The 23,636-nt window shown below is 42.0% G+C and overlaps 1 protein-coding gene across 1 annotated transcript; it reads right to left on the bottom strand.

Annotated features, from left to right (window-relative positions):
* Nucleotides 1-689: 689 nt before the first annotated feature.
* Nucleotides 690-21,904, bottom strand: brwd1 (bromodomain and WD repeat domain containing 1). Its single transcript, XM_070829047.1, has 44 exons — nt 21,727-21,904; nt 21,554-21,612; nt 21,393-21,422; nt 21,119-21,178; nt 19,861-20,011; nt 19,528-19,626; nt 18,284-18,444; nt 17,804-18,025; nt 16,989-17,089; nt 16,312-16,382; nt 16,013-16,113; nt 15,817-15,857; nt 15,594-15,695; nt 14,311-14,464; nt 14,063-14,197; nt 13,607-13,735; nt 13,265-13,413; nt 12,884-12,960; nt 12,461-12,691; nt 12,120-12,303; nt 11,728-11,818; nt 11,290-11,400; nt 11,099-11,169; nt 10,590-10,818; nt 10,257-10,373; nt 9,717-9,824; nt 9,420-9,544; nt 8,525-8,607; nt 8,135-8,246; nt 7,760-7,821; nt 7,483-7,638; nt 7,215-7,335; nt 6,884-7,009; nt 6,730-6,796; nt 6,407-6,457; nt 6,052-6,177; nt 5,771-5,923; nt 5,430-5,590; nt 4,995-5,167; nt 4,400-4,525; nt 4,102-4,284; nt 3,696-4,007; nt 3,399-3,554; nt 690-3,279 (listed from the first exon to the last, which is right to left on the bottom strand). The coding sequence occupies exons 1-44, from the start codon at nt 21,761-21,763 to the stop codon at nt 1,847-1,849; spliced, it is 6,747 nt and encodes a 2,248-aa protein (XP_070685148.1). The 5' UTR covers nt 21,764-21,904; the 3' UTR covers nt 690-1,846.
* Between the last annotated feature and the right edge of the window lie 1,732 nt (nt 21,905-23,636).

Genomic DNA, 23,636 nt, shown 5'->3' with positions numbered 1-23,636 from the left:
AACGATGCTACAATATCCTAATGTTGAAAAATAATCATAATTACAAACTGCACAAATACAATCTGTCGAAAGTGCGACAAGCTACCGACAACAGTTACGTGATGTCGTCACAGTAACGCGACGCTGGGAAGCCCCTTCACAATAAAAGCAGGTTAGCGTCGTGCACCGGAATTGAGTACATCTTTACCAGAACATATTCATTCTGTATGAAAATGGTATTTAACTATACGTCATATCCGGATGATAGAGAAAATAATGTAGAACAATCATTATTCATTATGAACTTCATCAGAATCGTCTGTATAGTCTACATTTATGTCTTAGAAAGACAGATTTGGAAATGGAGAAATGCCCTTCAAATGATTTGATGAACATATTGGAACCTACCCACACTCCCTGTATTCCTATAGGAAATGGGTCTATTTCCCAAAATACTGAACTATCCGTTTACAATCTTAAAATAAATTCATTGGCAGCAGAAAAATATTTTTTTCCCCCAATTTAACAAGATGAGCTTGAACTATGTGTCAAAATTGTGCATATCCCTTGATTGTATTGTTTACTGTTAATTCTATACCTGCCAAGAATAAATTAATGAGTGTCTATGATTTCCCTTGTAACAGCATTATGACACCATGCCGATGCACAAGATGTCATTGGGGAAGATAAAGGAAAATACAGAACACACCTTGAAATGATGTCTTTATTAATAGGAGGAATAACTCATTCATTGCACTCCACAACCACATTGCGTTAATAGTTTTCCTGTGAAATCCGTTATTAAAGGTGTAGTATGAAAAACATTAAGCAAAATGTCATAAAGCGACTGTATTTAGAAACCTTCCCATAAACAAAACTAAACCATGTGACTGGCAAAATGTTTGAAGTCAACTCTGAAAAAAAGAATTAATACTGAAAGTAGGTAACACAGGACAACAATAAAAGGTCTTCCCAATATGAGAAATCACAGCATTTTGCAAAAAGTACTTTTGGTTACTTGTACTTGGCAAAAAGGTACCAATTTGTGACATATGGCAAGACAATGCAGTAAAATGTAAAAAAAAAAGAAATAAGAAAAGCTCAAATTTAAATAAACATTTTGCTACTGACTGATCGCCAAACATTGCAGACAATGTTGTCATCCTCAATCACATATTTACATCTATTCACTAGAATACAACACAAAAGTAATTTTAAAAAAAAAATGAAATGGTGTGTGGGGGGGGATAAACCAACTCATATTCGTTCATTTGGCTCATATCAACTCATAATACAGTCAAGCATTGTGTGGATTTACAAAGGAGTGCTGTAGTCAAAAGTCTGAACATGGATTCTCTTTGTCCCAGTGAGTGTGCTTGGACATCTGCCGACCTGGAATTGTTTCTTGTCTTTACCCATAGCTCAAAAAACAACTGCATGTCTGAGACTACAGTAAACTTAGTTGACCCCTGAGTTTCTAATGCAAAACTAGTGTATGAAATACCTCATTACAGTGTATCTTAGTGCAAGCCAGCAATATGCTTGATTAAACAGAGGTATATTAGATAGCACCCAAGCTGACAAGATTCCGCAGAATGGTTACTCTGCTGGCCGAATCACAACAAGCAGTATGGGAGGAGGTGTTTTGCTCTGTATCCTTGTGAAAACCAGCAGTTCAAATGCTTGAATTTGTATTACATCTATAAACATGTTTTTCATAGAAAATATAAATATCCCTGAATGAAACAGATTCACAGCATTTTCTCTCGAGGACTCCAGTGCTACTACCATAACGTGGCCCGTCAAGTGTCTTTAAGGTCTCCAGTTAATGTCCGTCTCCGTCTGTGCTTCCAGCCGCTTCGTCCTTTCATTCGCTGTCCTGATAGTTCACCGTCCGCTTCCCCCGGTTGCGGGTGTTCACGCGTGTCTTCCGCCGCGGTTTGCTGTACGACTCGTCACTGTCCTCCTCCTCTTCCTCCTCCGAGGCAGAGCGTCTGTGGCGCTGCCTGAGCTGGCGGCTGGCGGTCCTTTCAGACCGTCTGTGGCTTCTCCTCTTTGGACTGCTGTGGGACCCTGAGCTGGCAAACGAGTTTTCAGAGGCTGAAGACGACTGCTCGCTTTCCGATTCGGAACTGTGATTGCTGCTGCTGTAGCTTTCCTTCCGTTTGTGTTTTGGCCGCCTCGCGCTCTTCTTCCCGCTCCTTGAGCGGCCAACATCTTCCTCCTCGCTAGAATCGGATTGGGAAGAGGTGTCTTCGTCGTTGCTGTTACCATCCTCTTGTTTGGATTTCCTTTTGGGACGCTTTGAGGAGCCTGATCGGCCGTGTTTATTGTTCCTGGACACCGGCTTCTTCTCTCCACCCTCCTCCGCGTCTTCAGAGTCTGAGGTGTAAATACGTTTTCTCTTGGTAGACGGCGGATTCCTGGCTTCGTTGGGGGAGGCTTTGTTAGGCTCTCTCCCGTCATTCCTGTCTTCCCTAGACGCTGTGGCTGTCTTGTTACCGTTTCTCTGTTTACCCTGCCTCGCGGAAGCAGAGTCTTCCTCAGAAAGAGAGTTGTCGCTGATGTATTTCTTTTTTGGTAGGGCTCTGAGGCCCCGCCGCCTGTGTGACGTGTTGTCAGAATTATCCGAGCCTTCGTCTGACGAGCCGGTGGAGTGTTTCCTCCTCGACTTCCTTTTGGGTTTGTATTCCTGCTCAGAGCTCTCTGAAGCAGAGGTGTCTCCATGAGGGCGCTTAGATTTATTCTTGTTTCTTGTCTGCCTCTTTGACTTGGTTTCAAACTTGAATTCCTCACTGGAGTGATTGCTTTCTGCTTCGCGTCCATCTTTTTTCATTCTTTTCTTGCGTGGGCTGGATCTCTTTGGAGAATCACGCAGCTCCTCTGACTCTGCACCGTCCAGTTTATTAGTTGAGGCAGATTTTTGTTTATCTTGGCTTTTTGACTGTGAAACTTTACTCTTTTTCTTAGAGTCTCTGTGGATGGCTTCCTCCACGTTCCTTCCATTTTGGTGTGGGTGTTTCTGGGACTTGTGGTCTTTGTCCTCTTCATCTGAGCTTACAGGAGGTTTGTGTCGTGTGGTCTTGCGTTCAGTGTCCTCTACCTCCTCCTCTTCCTCTTCCTCCTCACTTGTGATCCTCTTTTTCCTGGCTGGAGTGGTTGCTGTGCTTCTAGAGGGTTTCTGAGATTTGACCTCCTCCTCAGCTTCTCCAGAACTCTCCTCTCCAGCTTCCTCTTGCCCAGAGTTGCTGTCAGATTTGCGATGTTTTGCACTGTGTCCGTTCACGTGGGACAAATTATCTACCGAAGAAATTGAAGGAAAAAAAAATCCAAATGTTTAGAGGAGCTCCCATCACAATTATAAGAAAGTGGCAGCTGGAAATTAAAAACTAAAAATGGCCGATGAGGGCATTTCTCACCGTTTCCCTTGGCCTTAGCCGCCTGCCTTGAGGTCCTCCGTTTGTTGGACCTCGTGTCTCCGTTCTGCTGATTGCGGGAGGAGGACGAAGCATCGCTGTCATTGCCATCACCCTCATCCTTGGATTCACCACCGGATTCCTTTGTTTCCAGAGAAGCTGGAGACAAATGAGGTAAGAATAGAGAAAAAAAAGATCCTGTGAACTGCCAAAAAAAAAGTGCTGCTCTTTATGAATTAAATTGTGATGGTTGAAATGTAGGATTGTATGAGAAAAGCAGTAAGAAAAGCCTTTGCCTACCTCGTGTTGATGACTCTTCGTCAGATTCGGAGCTGCTCTGGATCACCGCTGTGCGTTTGCCGGCCCGGACTGCGTGCTGGAGGCGGCTGCTGCTCCTTCTTGGCTTCTCCTCCTCCTCGTAGTCTTCGTCTGATGCTTCGAGGAGTTTGATCTTATTCACGGCTGCCCTTGCCGTCTTTCTCTTGAGTGACCTGCGCACCGTGATTTCCTCCTCTTCCGAGCCCTGGGACGTGGCTCTGTTAGAGCTCCGGTGGTGACGCCTCTCCCTGCGAGACGACCTGCTGCCGTGACCGTTCACCTCTGCTCTGCCCTCTGAAAACAAGCCACGTGGAGGGATGTTTAACATGACGGCTGGTGGGTGTTTGTTAAGTCGCCGCGGTGTGAGGCTGAAGACAGCAGTGTTTACCTGTACGCTTCCTGTCTGTGCCAGCACTGTTCCTAGTCAGCCTCGTGCTCCTGCTGTTTTTGCTCCTGCTGGGGTAGCGACGACCTGAAGCCTGGGAGGACATCTCTCCATCCTCTCCATCTTCGCCTTCACTGTCAAATTCCTCCTCTTCTTCGTCGTCGTCATCGCTGTCGCTCTCTGCAACTGGCAACAACAACAATGCATCTCCAGTAATGTCTGATTCTGATTACAATTCTGTATTTAATGAGGCACAATCTATCAAAACTAGATTTTAGCAGGAAATACTTCATCCCTTCACCTTTTTTCCTCTGCTTGGCACGCTTGCTTCTTGTAACTCTTGCTTTCTTTCTGAGTTGATGGTGTCTTGAGGAACCTGGACGCTTCTCCTCCTCCGACTCACTCAGCTCGCTCTCACTGTCAGACTCTGCCAAATGAAAACAACGTAAATATTCACTTTCTATGTCCGACACTTTTTTCCAAAGTGGCTCACGACAAGTGTATGGAAAAGGAACCAGAGCAAGATGTCATCAAGAACAGGGAAATGAAATCCTCCCAAACAAACCAGGTTAGAGAATTGCTTTGCAAATTTTTACTTTTCTTTTAGAGAAGTGTGACATGAGGTTGGAGCTAGCATGGGCATTGAATTACAGTCAGAAGTGGTGTGTTTTTGGCCTGCGATAAACGATGTACAGTAAATCCTGACTTCAGTGGACTTCTACAACCAACTAAACAAGTTATTGCACTTCAGGAAACAAGTCTCCAAAATGGTTCAATAGCACATATTGCAAAAAAAAAAGAAAATTAACTATACATCTTCAGACCTCTCAGCTGTCAAGCTACCCCCATTCAGAGAGTCTACATCTGAAGAACAAAAGAAGAAGCTTCTCTTGTACCTGGAGTTGATGAAGCAGCTTTGGAGGCGGAGTCGTCCTCCGAGGAGCTGTGACCTGAGCTGCTGCTTCGACTCCTCCTGGCTCTCTCAGGAACAGACACTTTGGCTGAGGTAGATTTTGATAGTGACGTCGACTCCACTTTTTCCTGAGTGTTTACAGCAGCTCTCTTATGACTTGAGAAAAAAAAAAATTTCATCAGATATTACTGTGAACAGATAATGTGCAATCACATGCACCGGAAACCTTAAAATCATTATCATTATAAAACCACTATTGTAATAATTGTGGATTATTTATGTTGCATTAAAGAAGAAAAGCAACTACTGTTGCACCAGTACTTTAAGTCATGTATGAATATATCCTCACTGATTCATTCAAGTGCTCATTTTTGTACGTAGGAGCTGAGGGAACTTGTAACTTGTAACTTGTACAGACCTCGTTGTGGCTGAGGGCTGATCCTGCTGCTGCATTTTCTTGCGGAACCTCTGACTGCGGCGGAGCCGATCGCTGCTCTTGATGGCGGTTTTGTACTCAGATGTGATTGTTCTGATTTGCTCCTCGAAGAAGGCAGAGAGGCGCAGAGTCATGCTGTAAATCTAGAACAGAACAGAAAAGGTAGGTCAGATGAGCTAAAACATCAACTCTGCAGTCAAAATATGCTTCAAATACTTCAATCCAAGATCTAAACCCAAAGGGCGTTTTATTAGATGAACCCCAACCTTTGCATTTATATGGTTGTGACATTTCTGCCACTAACAAGCTAATTACCCTCCTACCTTGGAGCGCTTATTGGGTGTGTAGGCTTTAGCGTTGGCAAAAATTAGCCGGGTGTCTTTGCACAGCTCTACAGGGTTTTCATAGCGGTCTTCCCCCAGGGTCCTCCTCACTGTGCCAAAGTCCATTGGCGTATCAATGATGTCATGATAGTCCTGTTCACGCACACAACACATGATTTAGTCTTCATTTTTTTCCAAAACTGTGGAACGCACGACTAAAAATACACCCTGCTGATGTTATCATCCTGACAGAGTGCTCCAATTCTGTTGCGTCAACTTACTGGATAGTTCTGAGGATCCACGGGCTGTCTGAACGGTTCGGAGTCCTCACACTCAAATATGTAGTCGAGCAGCTTCCTGCATTGTTCCTTCCAGGAGTCTCTGTCAGGCAGCACCTCTACAGAGCGCTGCCAATATCGAGGAGAAAGACAAGAAATCATCATGACACACAACTCATGCTGCTGTTGAACCATTAATAGTCAAATTCTCATCCATTTTACCATCCAAAATAAATGACCCGTTTCATAGCTTAAACGACCAATGTTTGGTTATTCGTTATTCATTTTTCCCTGTTCTTAGATAATGTCAAAGCTCTTTGTATGTAACCTTGTACACCCATTCTTTGCATCCATTTACCTGACGTAGTCGGTGTCCAGCGGATGTTCCTGGAGCTTCTGTATCCTCTTCCTGTAGGCAATAACAACATTTGGATTACTTGAATCTGATTATCAATTGAATGAAAATTACTGTTTCAAATGCGGATGTGACCGTAGAGAAATGATAAATAACCATAACTGGAAAACAACCTTCCTAACCATCAACTTGAAGTGCTTATGGGTAATTACCTTTTTCTGCTCTTAGCTATCCACTCTATTTGACCTCTATTACACTATAAACAGTATGTTTGCTATTCAAACTAATATAGTAAATACACTACTATACTATTTAGCCACACTAACCTCGTCGTCATCATCCATTTCTTCAACAGCATTGTAAATCTCCATGATATCTGTGCAGCTTGGATTACTGGGAAAGTAGGAAAAATGTTTCAACTTCGAGTGCAAGACAGTTTATTCGCAATTTCTTGTGTAGTAACAAACAAGAAAAACGTACTTAACAAATCTCTGGAGGACGTTTGTGATGATTTTTGCAGAGTGGGCAATCTTGCTCCTTGGCTCATTGAAAGTGCGGGCGTTATGTGCAATATACCTGGCATCCCAAATCAATGCAGAGAGGCGCCTGTGGAGCACCAGAGGTGACTTAATACATGGAGAGTCAATGCACACCATCTTAAGCCTACAAAACATTAATTACTTGAATTTTAACAGCTGAAAACATTTCAAGGACAGAGTTAAGTCACCAGTAAGTGTACAAACACTTCCACTTGTTTTGACCTGCTTGCACTATCATGTAGGGGGTGGGAGGTAAGACAGGTGGGACTGACCTGTAGAATCTGTTCAGGAGTCGCAGTCTGATGGTACCCAGGTCAGTGGGATAGGCGATCACAGTACAGTAGGTGGGATACTGGACTAAGTCCACAGGGCCGGAGAAAGGAGCTGCAATCTCTGTAGGGGAGGGTGGGTTATTACAACTGGGAAGAAATTAGAGTGGAAGGAACCTATAGATCCCCTGATGTGAGTCAATTGTGAACAGACTTGTGAAAGATGGAGAGCTAACAAGCGACAGAATGTCTGATCATGCATACAACACACCAACGGTGATGAGCTGGTTGATGCCTGCAATGATGCGTTCGCACTCGTCGTCCCGGCTCCTCTCCCCCCACTCCCCTGGCAGAGGCTTGTACATCAGCTCGCTCATCTCATCTGCTGTCACAGGGATACCACCTCCTTCTGTCTCTGGCTGCTCGGCTGCACAGCAGGGACGGACTTGTTAATATGCAGAGAAACCCTATTAACCTGCTTGGTGAACTGACTAACACTGTCCATGTGTGGAAAAAGTAGCAACAAACTAATAAAACGTCTCACTTACCGTCATCTGGAATAGGTTCCACATCCCAAGGACTCAGTTTCTCGGTTTCCCCGTTGTCCCATCTGGTGGAAACACAGAGGTGTTGCCAAAGTCAACTATCACACATGCAACAAGTACTTTTTTAAATTTCAGTTTAACTAATCTATTAGTGTTTAAGTGATACAGTTAGAAAACTATGAATGCACGTGGCATTATTATAACACACACAGAGTGCCATGTCTCTTAATATCCACTAGAGGGCAGACAGACAGACAGACTAGTCCTGACTGACCAGTTGGGGGCGCTGTAAATGTGCATCTTAATATACTAAAAAAAAAATTAACAACCCGCAGTCTCTCCAGTCACCCTCTCATGAGAGCATGTGTGTTTTCCCACCTGACTTTGAAGCACTGGAAGAGACTGTCAGGGTACTCTGACTGGTAGGGCTCCTGGCAGACGATGGTCCCAAACCACCAGGCATCGTCAATCACCGAGCGGAACCTGTCGTCTACACAGGAGAAAATATTAGCAGATTCAGTGTAATCTGTTTATCGAAAGAGGCTGCACTGAATGAAAGTGAACATCAACAAAACTTCATTTATCAACACGTCGCGACTGAGAAGTAGCAACAGTGCTGCCCAGGAAACGACTTATTAGTTCTTAAAGTCTCTACTAGGAAGCACCTTTCTTCCGTGCTAAAAACTGATGAAACAGATACATGGAGGATGTTTCTTGGCCTCAAAAAAACCCCAAAAAGAACATCTCTAGGAAAGTGCACAAACTTACTCGGTTGCCAGTTTCTACGAAGCGCCTCGTCATAACTTTGCCTCAACACGAGGAAATCTATCACATCTGGCATGTCATGATACCTGTAGGAGAAATAAGTGCGACTTTTATGGAGAAGTACATTAAACATTCAAGACTTTTAGCAGGCTGCTTAATAAAATGGATATGTCTTCATCCGTACGATTCAGCATCAGTTTGACAGCCAAGCTACAGGACCAGAATTTCAGCCAAAGTATTTGTAAGCAGGGAGCTTATTATCCTGACTACATATGGGTAATTACCTAATTTTGGGATTATCGTCACCATAAGAATTCAAATAACACTGGGTTGCAAATGTGTTGGTAGCAGGTTTTGCTCGACACTGTGGCAGTCAAGTATGTTGGGTTTTTTTTGTCTGCGACTCTTATCTGCCTCGTTTGAAATCTATATGCTAAATGAAGGAATAATCTTAAGCTCATTTACACGTCACATCAGTTCTGGTCCTTCTCGCTATGTCCAAAGCTTTGTTTCTTCTTGTCAGCTGATGTCTATCTTCCATTCTCCACTTTCTTAATGCTTGGAAATTAAGTCCATTGCATCCAGGTTTCCATCCAAATGTATCGCAAATTTCGAGAAAATCCTCAAAATACAAAAACGTGACTAATGCTTGTTTCCATCCACTGACACGACGTGATTATAAGAAGCTGACTCAGCAACAGTAGGTGGTGCCAATTCCCCTTTCAGAAAACCATTAAACCACCACAGACAAAGAGGATGCAACAAGATGACATAATTGAAAGAGCTTATTTGGCAGATGCTAACAGACCCTTGTGGGTAGTAAGACATCAAGAAATGCAACAATATTTAAAAAGGTGTTTCTCAGTAGAGAGAAACGCATAGAAACTGAGACTCTTACTTGACAGAAAACGACTTGTCTGTGATTTTGCCGGTGCCGTGGTCGATAAGAGTCAGCTTCAGACAGCACAGTGTTGGGGGGCAGACTTCATATTTGATCCCAGTGATCTTCACAAACTCTTGGTCCTAGGAAATATACAGCAGGATTTAGAACAAAGTTGCCTAAATTCAATAAAAAAATTTTTAAAAATTCTACTTGTATTATTATTATTCTAAGATTCCGTACGTTACATTTAACCTCTTTGTTCCAAACTTTTCTACCAAGAATATTTTATTAGCTTATTTGTCTTAATCTTACCCGCAGCTCCATTTTCTTCCAGGGCTGCTTGTCTAAGTTCATGGGATACAGTTCACTTCGGCTGACCGCCTCCACGTAGGCCTCGTGTCCCTGCCGAAAGTAGATCACCTGACAGACACACAGAGTCGGAGCTTAGGAAGCAACTTTTCTATGTGATGAGAAACAGGGTGACGATCATGATGCCCTGCTAAACCACCACAACAGTTTTTGGATTACATCTGTGCAGCGGTTACATATTTAAGAACAATCCATACTGTCAATATTTCTAACATCTAAATTAATTATTCCCCAATATTTTCAATTTTCCAGCCTGCCTGACATGTTAAAACGGTCTATAAGATATTCTCACAAGAACTTGCATTTCTTATGATTAATCTCCAACGTTCTTATGACAATGTTATCCATGTTTTTAGATTCTTTTTACGTTTGCCCTGCTTCCATTCCTCTCCTCTGCTAAGGCAGTGAGACAACCAAATCGGCTAAAGAAATGTTCACCTCACGGTCCTGTGACGTGCTTCTCATCATGTCTGATGCACATACCTCATCGCCCATTTGTGGAACAAAGGGAGACTTCCTCGGAATGACATCAGTGATCCATGGTGAGGGTCTGAACTCATTAGACACCTCTCTGTTGATAGATGGTCTGGCCTTTGGACGCTGAATAGAGCACATTAAGCCAGTGAATTATTAAGTGAGTGAATGTGAACTTGTTTTAAAATATTTGTACCAAAATTCATCATATATATTTTGTCACTGACAGAATCCAAAGCAGCGTCACGGCAATGATTAAGTAGTTGAGATTCAGACCGTGACACATCAGGCTTGGTATCCCATGGGTGCAGTAAGATGTACTGTATGAGTTTAACCACTCACCCTGGGTGACTTGTTCTTCGCTTTCTTGGTCTTCTCTTTGCTCTTCTTCCCAGGTTTTTCCTCCTCGTCACTCTGCTGCTGCTTCTCCTCCTCCTCCTCATTCTCTTCCTCCTCCTCTTCGGAGGTGCTGAGTCTGCGCTGCACTCGTTTCCGTGATGACAAGGGAGTGGAGGGCTGCAGGTTTATGCCAGCGTCTGCAGTCCAGTCTGAGTACTCGCTGGATGTGTGGCTGTGCAGTTAAAAGCCAGTATGATTTTGAGTTACATATATGAAAACGGATAAAAGACAAAAACTTAAACAAAGAGCTTGTTTTAACCTGCTTGGGGTACCAGATGGGTGGGGATTGCCACCTAAGACAACACAAAGGAGTAACACAAAGTTTCACCATGAAAGCCAACACTTTTCTGCCTACATTATAATTTTTGTAATTTGGGAAACCCATTTTAACTGGTACTCTAAACAAGTTCAAACAAATTTTAGTCGTGTGTGACCTTTATGTAGCTTAATACCTGGAGCTGTCACTATTCCACTCTTCCTCATCATTAGAGGAATCCAGTTCACTGCCATCCAATTCATTGTCCTGAAGGTAAAAACAAGAAACTGTTCACAACCCTCTCAAAAACCAGTCCTGGAGTGCTTGTAAATGACACACGTTTACCAGAGACAGAAGAGTGGAGAGTGTGATCACCTCAGTGTGTACCTCTGAGCTTGCGGTCTCTTCTCCCTCTTCGCATGACAGGTCGATGTACTCCAGCGTGTCACTGCGGCTGTGTGCTCGCTTCGCAGTGGAAGGCTCATCATCTGAATCATCCTGAAGGGACAGATGGGACTGACTCAACATCATTGCAAAGACTTGTACAGAAATAGTTGTGAACGCAGAAAAAAAAACAAAACCCTGAAACACACTGACAATTATTTCAGTCTGGGATAATTTGATTAAAATTAAATGAGCACAATCGTCTAGAGGGCATAGTGAATATACTTTGATTCCATCCAATACAAAGCCTTTAATGAATATCCTGTAACATGCAAAGTGCAAACTGCCTGAAGTACAGTATATTGTTTCTAATGACAGCACACAAACCATTTCTCAAATTGTTACTGTTTTCCTACACTGGCAGAGATAAAAGAAACATACTCGACAGCTGCTGTAGATTATGCGTCTCTTCTTTGTGTTGTACAGAGCCACCTCCTCATCTCCTTTGGATGTTCGGATGTCCTCCTGGTCCCTAAAAAGAAATTTCCATTAGGGAGGCTAATGTACAATGTTTTTCTGGCCAATAGCTGACTGATTAGTAACTGTGAACCAACAACCACAGCTATAATCGCAATAAAAAACAAAACAAAAAAAAAAAAAACACGTTGCTTTTTAACTTACAGCATCAATTGGTCAAAAGTCTTATCGCCTGTTAATGGTTGATTTTTAACATCCCTTTTCTATAATGTTAACAATTTGAGGAACTGACAAACATCCCGTGTCTTCAGCCGGATGGACGGTAAGGATAACATTGCTATATCTCAGGTGTCTACCTGTAGTAGCTGGGTGCCAGTTCAGGCACCACCACCCGGCGTCTCCAGGCCTGCAGGTCTCTCTCTGTGGCCATCTGGCTGCGAGGGGCATTCTGATGCATCTGCCGGACACCCTCCACCTGACCGCTGCGGCGCAGCCCCACATTAGGGGGCGACTGCACATCTGCTCGATCGTTCACAGATACTGTGATGAAAGAAAAATAACATTCAGTAAATGACTGAGTTGTGTTTTCAGGACGTTGTGTGAAGCTGTTCGAAATCAGTCAGCTAGCCTCCAACAGCTCACAGGATCAATAGGTCAGCCGAAACAATCCAATCAACCACTGGTGGTGTATTGATACCTCTGCGTGGTGTGCTTGGAGCTGGTGCCAAGGCAGGACCCTGTGCCTCAGCCTGCCCATCTGGTCCTGCTCCAGCCCCCGCTGTTGCCTCTGTCGTAGACTGGTTCTGTCGGTCCTGTTGCTCCTGCAGATGTCGGATGGCCTCGTCCAGAAGGCTACTGCGCCTTATAGCAACCTCCTCGTGCTCTGCAGTCTGTTGGCTGATCACCTGCTCCACTACCTCGCCATCACCTGAAGAGGTCATCAAACAGGAAGTCCGAGAGCGTGAGCGGGATGGTTGCAGAGGGTAACATTAATCAAACACTTATAGCGGGCTAGTTAGGAAACTATAAAGCCTGTCAAGACATTGTAGTAAAATAGATATGGTTCATATGCTCTTAAATTTTGTCAGTAAGTTCAGCGTGTGATCTTATGCATTCTTACTGGTGGCTACGTATCCCAGCTGAGGAACGAGGTGTTCGGCAGCAATGTTCTCCCTCCCTGGGACAAGACGCTGGTATCTGGAAATCAAGTCAACAAATTTTAAAAATGTTAAAATATGAGTTCATCACGACAGACAAGCTTGAAGTCAAACCAACACTGATCTTGTTTGAATTATATACATAGAAATGACATGTATAACAGGGACGATACGACTAGAGTCACAGAAAATCAACTGACGGTCAAAATCAAAAAGAATTTAACGGCACTAGTCTCCTTTTAAAAGTGCCCTAGAGCATTGGGAACGTCTGAGCTATCTGAACATGCACTTAATGACTGGAGACTGCACTGCTGCCTGTTAACTTAAGAGAAGGTCATGTCTACCTTGGTGGATGGGGGTTTCCATCCACGTCCACCAGGAAGGGTGGGGGCATGAGATGTGGTGCCTGCTGGGTTTGTTCATCCAGCACAAAACCGTTTGAGTCCCGGATGAGCGGTCGATAGTCAGTGTGGAAGAACACTTGGTCTGGAAGCTGTGTGGAGACCAGGGGAAAGAGGGAGTTGATGACTGAAGAAATGACTTCTCTCTACTTATTTATGGACGCCCAAAGTAATATTTTCATGCTATACACTGAGCTTTAAAAGTCTGAAAATTCTATGGCTAAATGGCTTCACTGTGATGAACTGTTGTAAAGATTTAAATGCACTTGTGAGATTTATCCTTGCCTTCTCATATGGTTTAGAACTGCCGAAGCCAAAGATGAGCAGATGGCCATGGGAGTCTGTGCAGGCAAAACGCTGGCCATCGGGGGTGAATTTGCAGTCGAAGACAGCTCCATGACCCTGGCCCTCAATCTGGATGAGGAACACAAAAATCACCCCAGGTACAGAAACATGTTAGTGAGATAAACAAACTCGATTAAGGATTTTGTAGGACTTGATTTTAGTGTTCAGAATGTGTTTCAGATCCTTTTGTTAGCTCTTCTTGCCTACTCTGAGCAGAGAACAAAAATACATTATACAGTAATTAGGCAGTCAGGCTAACAGATGGGAAAAATCCATAAAAAGCCACACAGAAACATACGAAATTAAATCCATTTTGATACCGTTCTGCTTACTGTTTGTCAGCAGAACTGTTGTGTTTACCATGCCGTGTTCTGACAGTGCTGAGTGTCAGCGTACCATGTTGAAGTAGTGCTGTGTGTTTGTCCCTCGCAGCAGATCCCAGATGAAGACGTTCCCATCATGCCCGGCAGACAGGATGATCCTGGGGTCAAAGGGGTGTGGCTCCAGGACAAAAACCTCAGCCTCATGGCCCTGAAAACAACACTCAGGTTACTCTCGGGTTATAAAATAAGTCCATTTGTGGAGGTTGTGATATTCACTACGCTCTATACTTTACTAAGAGAAACAAAACACTGTGCCATTACTTTAAGGATATGTAGCAGCTGTCCTGTGTAGGAGTTCCACACTTTGAGGAGATGGTTGTTAACAGCCGTGATGACTGTATTATCATGGCGATCCCACGCTACCATGGTGACTTTGGGTTTGAAGTAGCTTTCCTCTTCACTCATTGGCTCAGCACTGAGAGAAAGAAAGACATAGAAAAATACACACAGCTGATAAATGAAAAACATCAATTACTTTGCGTGTCAGAAGTAACATGTATCGACCGTGTGAAAATGCCTTTGGCAGATGAGAAAACTACAGAAACTGCCAGTGAGGCTCCTTCATGGTCCCATTCAGAGCCGATAGAAAATGTCTGGGTGGTAGACATTTTTTCTTGAATCCCCACCCCCAAATGAAGGCAGCTGAGTAGGAGTGTGAGCCGAGTACAGATATTTATACTTCAGTTATGCACTTTATTGGCACATTCTGTACGTACAAATTCTGTATGAAGGACAGTGAAATAAGGCCTGAATGTCTGGAGTCATTCCAAGTTTGATGCTGAACAAATTGTCCAGAAGAAGGCTTTGCTTAAAAGCTATAATTTAGAGAACCCAAAATCAGCCACTGAGTGATTCTGTCCATCAAAGGACGCTGTTCAACACGGCAAAAGGAAGCAACGGCCAACAATTTTCCTTTTGCTACTCTGAAGTTATATCAAGCTTCTCAGATTAAAAGGTACAGTCGATACACTGGTGTTTTTCCACAGGCAAATCACTCTGCTATTATCATTACAATGCAATTCAACAAAAAGACCAATGGAGGTATACACATCTTGTCAGAAAAAATAAAGACCAAGATAGAGTGGGTAATTCTAATAATGAATTTACAAGAAAATTTGAAGACTGTGCCTGCTGATTTCAAGCATATTGTAAAAATACAAGCAAATGTTCAAAGGCTTTCATCAATAAGAAATCATTATTTAGAAATTATGATACTGCACATGAAAAAAGTGAGAGCTGTGATAAAGCTTTTAACAACTGACCAAATAACACATTCTTGTAAATGGATTCTCCTCGGCTGACACGAGCAACTGGTTTCCTGTTCTCTACCTAGAGAGCCAATGGCTGAACAAACCTTCCAAATACCTTTTTACAGCAAATGGGTTTCTTGTTTGTGCATACCCTGTTGTTTATACAGTGTGCATACTGGTCACATTATTTTTTCTCAAGAAAAAAAAAAAAAACACACACACAAATGTACAATAAGAAAAGAGCTCAGTCATTCCAATATCCAAACTGGTGCACAACAGCGAAGTGCTCCTTACCCTGGTAGAGTGGCAGACATGTTGAGCAAGATGCACCTCCACTGCTGCCGCTGATGGAGCTTCCAGATCCGCGCTGTCCCATCTCGACTTCCACTCACAAACCTGAGACAGGAGAGCAACAGAAGCAGCTTGCATCGTCACTGTATACACCGTTTCATTTGGTTCAGCATAGCTGCTAAGAAAAAATTAAACATGGTGAGTAAAAACAAGGGTTTTACTATACCTTTCACCTGAGTGGCAAAACTGGATGCTATCAACTTTGTCCTAGACAGAGAGCAGAAACATTTAGAGTCATCATTGCACTTCAAAGTAATAATTGCTGAATGTTTAATGTGGTGAACCCGATATGACGCAGAAAGCTGATGTCAAAGTGTTCTCTGTATAGTCAACATGATGCACATCAAAGTTTGGCTTCTCACCGTGTGCTCGTGGAGCTCTGATGTCTTTTCTGGACTCCCGCTGCCCAAGTAATATATTCGGATGACATCATCAGTACTTCCTGTTGCTAGGAACATCCCACCTGGAAGAAAGAAAAAAAAAAAAATCAACTTGACATGTATAACCTAAAAGTTGACTTTGTCCGCAAAAATCATATGATAGCTGGACGATCATTCTGAGCCCTGTATGCTAAAACACATCAAGTAGCACAAGTGCAGGTTTATTCAACACAAACAGCATTAACACTCAACAGCACAGTCTACCTAAAATGACTAATTACCTGGACTGAATGAGGAGCACACAGTCTGAACTCCTGGCCTCGGTCGCTCCGTGAATTTGTGTGGCCGATCACTTCAAAAATATAAAAGGAAATGTTAACGATTTTATACAACAGAAAAACTTACAGACAGGAAAAGTGCATTTTACTGACACACAAGTGTACATAGTGAACACAATATAGATACCTAAACCCAAATATCATTCATCATTGACTTACCTCCATACAGTATGTACACCCAACCTAATATACTTCAGAATGGCTCATCTTCCAGCAGTTGCTGTAGACCTATTGCCAATTTTCTACGCTGCTTCCAACAACCATTTACATAACAGCTTAGCATGTTCAACTGGTTTACTAATAGCCTTGTCAGTTCAACTGATACGCAAACAAAACTAGGTTCAGTTCAAATGTCAGCAATGTGAATGTTTTCTTGGAGTCCATAATACACAGCTCTTAATCTTTTGCTCCTGTAATTTCAGGACCTTATAAAAGCTATTAATAATTACATTTCCGCATAAGGGGCCACATGAAACAGGTGAGAAACATACACATGCAAATAATATAATTTCATAGTAAACAATGATATTCAAAAACGTTTTTTTTTTTTATGAAGTTGAAAATACTACTAAGTACTACACCTGAATATTTGTGAAATCATTTCACACCACAGCACTCACCTAAAGTTGATGTTGTTGGCGTCCCACTGCCAGAAACAGACAGTAGCATCAGTTCCAGTGGACAGCATGTAACGTTTTGAGCCCTTGGCAAACGGTGAGAACTGAAACCACAACAAGTTCACACATCAAGAACATGAACGACTTTTACATTTTATTACCAAATTAAATCAAGACATGCAAACTGCCCGGCGCAGGCCAAAATCCTTTAGCCAACATGGAAGTGAACAAAGTTACATATTATTTTCTGCAATACACTAAAATTATTATCCATTGGCATCCAGATGGCAAGAAATTAACAATGACAATTGACTGGTTCGCTGGACCAGAGTAGTTGTTACTGTCTTCAGACCAGTGGTCGTTTTACTATTTGGCTCGAGAATACTGAACTGGAAAGCAAATGATGGAGCCTTTCTATCAACCCAGCAATATGTACATATTGCAATAATGTTTTACACTCAGCAGAGGCACATTGTCACAGCAATAAAGATGCAATAAAGGCTGATGGACTGATTTTTAGACTAAAAACAAGACTTTGCCTGTCCTAATGCATCTACTTATTCCAGGCAGCAAAAACATAACACATATATAAAAAAAAAACTTTTTTTTTTTACTTAAACTTCAATGAAAACATAACTAGTAACATTAAAGTCCATTAAATTATTGCAGAATGAAGTGGAGTAAAATAATACTCCCAGCATTAATCAAAATATTTTTTAAAAAAGGGTATTCATTGCTTTGATGGCAGTAATATGTCATCAATGATGAGCTTGATTTCTGCTGAGGTCATCCAGACAATATTGCAGAGATGCCTTTACCTGTAGGGAGGTAATGGATCCACTGTGCCCCTGCAGCACAGCCACGGGGGCACAGGTACGAAGGCACCATACACGGATGGTCTTGTCACAGCTTCCTGCGGCAATTAATGTGTTTTCATAATTAACCGCCAAGTCTGTGATCTCTGCAGAGTGACCCCGCAATGTTGAATGAAGCCTTCCGTCAAACGAAGACCAAATCTTCACCAAACAGTCATCCGAGCCCTGGCAAAGGAAAAAAAAAAAAAAAAAAAAAAAAAAAAAAAAAAAAAACACTTTTACTTTAATATTCTACTTTGATAAACATTTGAAGACACGTTTGGGGCAAAAAGTTAGATGGTGGCCTCACACTGAAGCTCCTATGACATACGCAACTTGGATAGGATCATAACAATATTAAATATGTACAAAGAATGTGATCACAGGACATTAAAAATGGGTTTATTTTTGAGTAGGGGGATATGTTGATGAGTTCCATCTTACTGTGAAGATCCTGAGACCGGTGCGATCAAAAGCGATACAGTACACTGCAGACAGATGCCCCAGGATCCGCCTGTGCAGCCGCATGTGCTCATAGTTGCTGACGGGGTTGATGGAGCTGAAGCGATGCGCTCCCGTCAGCTCTCTCCCTCGATGCACCTTCACTGTTGATGATAGGATGCCAATTGTCAGGATATAGTGATGAAAATAAATACACGAAAACACAAGAAGCTGTTATTCTTGAGTTTAAATCGAGCATGTAAGTACAACGTCCTCCAATAAAACTGGTGTCTCCAAATACAGCACCACATAAAGTTAACTTTTCCTTTAGTTTGTCTTTCTTTCTCTCTCCCTCTCTCTTTTATACTCATTGTGTCAATTACAAAACATTTGAAACGAAAATGCCAACCATAATTCAACGTGATCTGTAAACAATAATATCACTCTGATGTCTGATGCATCTGGTTTGTATCTGTTGCTATGGGAAACTGCAAAATATCAGAAACAAGAACACCATTCATAAGGTTTCCATCTGCAATAAGTTCTTGCTGCCTCAAACTAAAATTGTTTTGAGCTTTTAATGAGGTCTATTTGAAGCGAATGTCCTCTATTAAGGTTAATACCGTGACTTACTAACAGTTGAGTAATTTCAATAGTACAGGCCTACATGTATATTATTTACACTGAGGCGGTACAGATTGTAAATAGAAAAAAAAAAACGGTTGCAAAAAGGCATAACAAGAATGTTTGCAGCAGTATATGCAAGCAACAAAGAAATCCTGGCAAATCATAAGAGTGACGTTGAAAAAAGGGCTAATAATTCTGTGTAAACTAATAGATGAACTGATGACAATATAATTGTCATGTTAATAACATCTAAAACTGTAATGTAACAGACTGCATCAAGACAACTAATTTTGCTAAGTCCTGGCAGCGCACCAAACGGAACAATATACTGACAAAATGGACAGCCGGGGAAAACAGGAAGACACAGTGAGTTACACAGTGTAAAACTTAGCAGTCCTTTTAGGTTTAATGAGGCTTTGAACTCTTCAGACTTTTTAATGTGCACATTACCCAGTTAGCCAGTGACTCAGCACTGCATAGTTAGTGAGTAGAGGGCATCTGAACACACTGCCAATCAACACCATGCCAAATACATGCACCGATTAGCAGCACATCCATTTGTCCATTTCATTTTTTTTTAAACGACGTGACAGATGAATATTAACGGAGGCCCGGCCTACCTAAGTGTGGAGGTTTCTTGCAGTTCAAAGGCCTCTCTGGTGGTCGGCCCCGGTGAAGGGCTGCATATGACGAAGCTTTACACTGCACATTGTCGCAGTCTGAAACACAAAATGAAAAGTTCACAGAATGATTCAGCTGCATGTGGGAGAGTGAAAATATCAGTTCTGGCAACTATACAAACCAAGAAAGTATTCAAAACTCTATACAATGTAAAAAACAGTATGTATCAGTGTAAGAGGCCTGTTAAATTTCCACTTCAGAGACAGGATGGAGAAAAAAAAGTTAGAAATGTCTGTCCCCAGAAATACTGAGGTGTCTTGAAGATTGTGTACCTTTTGTAGTCCTAAGCATTGACTGCTTTCCAGAGCCCAGGAGAGAGTGTACACCTGGGACACATGATGGCACCTCTTTGTCAAGAATTGGTCCAATCTGCTTACATATTCGTAGCAAATGGTCTGGTGCAACATGTCTATTGGCAGCAACCTGTCAAGTTAAGCAAAGACAGAGTAGTGGCATGACACTGAACACTGCTAAAACAATTGGTCGAATCAACAAGAATTTTGATCATTCACTGTGAGACTAAAATGCCAAACAACCTTCTTAAATGTAAAGATGTGTTGCTCTTCTTCGTTTTGGATCATTGTGAATTGAATATGATTGGATTTTGGACTGCTGATCAAACAAGATACACCATTTGAAGATGTCACCTTGGGCTGTCACAACTTGTGGTATTTGTATTTTTATAGGCTAAACTATGAATCAGAAGAATAATGAAAAGTTTAATCAATAATGAAAAAAACAAATTACATATATAAAGTATATCATGTTGTTTTTCATAGGATTCAGTGTATTTTATGTAATATATGATTCTATTTGAAAGACTTCTCACATAAGGCGTAAAAAAAAAAAAAAAAAAAAAAAGACAGTCTGGTCATTACTTGGCAACCATGAAACCACAACATTTACATTGCATACTGCTTGATTACACTGTTGCATATGTATTTTGGCTATAATTATGACATAAAGTGACTTATACTTCTCTGTAGCATATTCCGTTCTTAGTCTTTTGCAGGAGCTGCAGCCTGTCTGAACAGTTTTGTCTGAGTATCTCCACAGTTTTGCTTGGATGTGTGACAGGGTAGCTGCTGCTTTCATGTGCTTCTCAACTCCTACCCCGAGAGGCGTGGCTTCTTATGCAAAACTTTTTCTTTTCATGGACCAATCACAGCGCAGGTCACATGCAAAGTAACGCAGCGACAGCGCATCTCGGTCTCTGATTGGCCGGTGGAGACGTCTCGATGAACCGACAAGCCGAACAACCCACCCTATCTGCAGTACAACAGTCGGTGCTAAATAATATTAAACCCTCAAACCAAATACCGTTTTTGAGCTAGTACACCACAATTCACTGAGAGATTAGTTAAGTGGGGACGAGTTGTGGCCATGTCAGTCATCCCAACGTAAAAAAAACCCAAGAGTAGTGCAGCAGGAAGGAGAACAAAGACCGTAAACAAGAGCCGAGCGTGGACACAGAGTCCCCCTGTCATAAGACAATAACCGTTTAACAACCGATATGAAGTTTAATCTCACCACATCTTCATATGTTCTCGGGTGCTCGTTTCCCAGCCAGTCCAATCTCCCGGGTAAGAGCTGTCGAAAACAAGAGTTTTGTAAAGCGGAGTCACCACAGAAAACACCAGCAGGTACACATTAAGCTAGTAGGGGAAAAAAAACCGGGTGATGTCAAACGAGTGAGACGTCCAGAGGTATTAAACAGTCGACTGAGTGAGACAAGTTTTCTATCCAGACTCGGTCAACACCGACGGATAGCAGCTAGCAGACACCAAGCAGCAGGGATACACACCTGATATTCCTCTAGTTCACTCGCCAGGACCTGCGGTGGATTAAAAGAGGCGATTTAGACACGATTGCCTCTATTAACTCTACTATTAAACTAACGTTAGCTACTACAACTGCTACTTAGAAATACAAACACACGGTGCCAGTCAAGACACGCCAGCTCACCTCAGCCGCTCTCCGACATGGACCCGTTGTTAGAAAACGAGAAATCAAGTAATAGAGCTCTGAAATTGAACAGTGAGGACATTAACCGTGAGAAAAGGCAGTTGGGATATCAATTAGCACCAGCGATACCGTTGTAAATTAAGCTATCAATCGGGTTTAGTTGTGCGGCTTACCCGACTCAAGGAGCGAAATGTTCCGATTTTTGGCCATTGATTCGGCCGTGATTTGGAGAAGTGAAACAAATTTTAGGCTAACTTTATGACTACAGAGAATAGGATATATTTATTTAATTTCGGTTACACAGCTCTGACCCCCTCCACGGTTGCTCCCGCTTTCTATTCAGCCTGTTTGCAGTCGCCATTGGAAGGATGAGGCCTCAGCGATACGACTTACTTCCGCCACAGCGGAGTAACACAGGAAAAAGGGGGTGGGGAGGAGCACTTTCAACAAAAGACAAGAGCGAGCGTTAGCCTGGAGGGCAGCTCCGCTCGCCTTATTTAGCCGGAACGCCATTCATCGACGCGATTTAAGCCCCACGCGTAATTAATAATCAATTTAATATATGTATATATTTTTAATTTACACACAGCGGAGTAATCAAACGCCCCCCCCCCGTTTTCTCACCAAGGTCGTGAGTTCTGCACATGACGTCATATGTAATGGTTGCCAATTTCCCTCACCAGTCTATTGATTGTTCAATTAAATTTAAATCGACCCTTACATTTATCTGTAGTACCCAGACTTGAGTTTATAGAGGCAAAGTTGTAGTTTTTAGTTTATTTTATCTTGGTAGCCATGCATTATTTACTGACTAAAGTGGCCTACTACAGAAGGTTCTCCATGTTTTTGGTGTCAAGGATCCACAAACTGATACACATCAGGCCACAGACCCGAATTTGTTAAGATGCACTCTCACGGTTTCCAATTCTAATGAGATTTAGTTATTCCACAACTGTCTATAGTCTACTGTGGATTTGCAGATTAACAGTGAAGAGTGTGAAACTTACAAACAGAGTGACAATGAAACTCTGGGGGGCCCTGGACCCCAGTTTCAGACTATAAAACCTGCTGTACTTGTGCTAGACAGTGCTGAGGTATTTTACTTGAGGATTTCCACTGGGCGTTAGTTCATACTTCTACTACACTACATGACGAACTTTTTCCCAAACCCCTGGATATGATGTTGATATCAGTTTAAAAAGAAGTTTTACTAACAGTAACTACACTTTAACTACAGCTTCCTGTGTATTATGTAATAGACCTGCATTATAATATGCATTTAACCATTTAACTCCTTAATTTGTACAATCTGCTTGTAAAGCCCTCCACTACACTTGTTTTAAAAAAATCCTCCACGGTGGAATATAATGTAGACCTTTTAATGGAGTACTTAAAATACTGAAATACAATCATGAGGTTGAATTTCCATTTGATCTTATTTCATACTTCTAGTCCACTACATTTAGTTTGGCAGGTTTAGTTGCTAGCTGCGTTGCAGAGTCAGATTATTAATACAAAATATAATTAACTAATAAATGCTGATGCATTACAATGAATTAAGGCACCCAGCAGTACATAAAGTAGTTCAAATGAGCCCCCTGTTTACCAGCTCCAACGATGGTGACACTTCCACATTAGAGCATCATCACTGCCAGCGGCCCTCTTCCTGTATAACCCCGTGTGTCAGGGGGTTCAGGAGGTGAAGACTCATACACCTTCTGACATTCCCCTTCTATCACCTGATACACAAGTGCACTAGAATTATACAATAGATTTGCATTTGACTTTGCATTATTTATCTAATGCCATTTCCTGTGGGACAACTTTTGTGATATCTACTGTGCTCCACTTGTATTAATGCATATCCCACATTATAGTATATTACTGTCATATTAGAGTTAAACACCATAATCAGTACTTAGAATGAACATTATTGTGTATAAAGCTACTGTTTATAATTTGGCCTTTTAATTATATTCATTCTCACCTACATATATCTTTTTGTTTGTTTGTCTTATTTATGTATGTTTTGTGTAAAGTAGTAATTACAATCCAATAACTTAACATATATTACTCTGTGCTA

This window comes from Pempheris klunzingeri, chromosome 4 (genome assembly GCF_042242105.1).
Source record: "Pempheris klunzingeri isolate RE-2024b chromosome 4, fPemKlu1.hap1, whole genome shotgun sequence".
Taxonomy (NCBI): Eukaryota; Metazoa; Chordata; class Actinopteri; order Acropomatiformes; family Pempheridae; genus Pempheris; species Pempheris klunzingeri.
The sequence above is the reverse complement of the archived record's forward strand: the minus strand, read 5'-3'. Positions and strand labels throughout refer to the sequence as shown.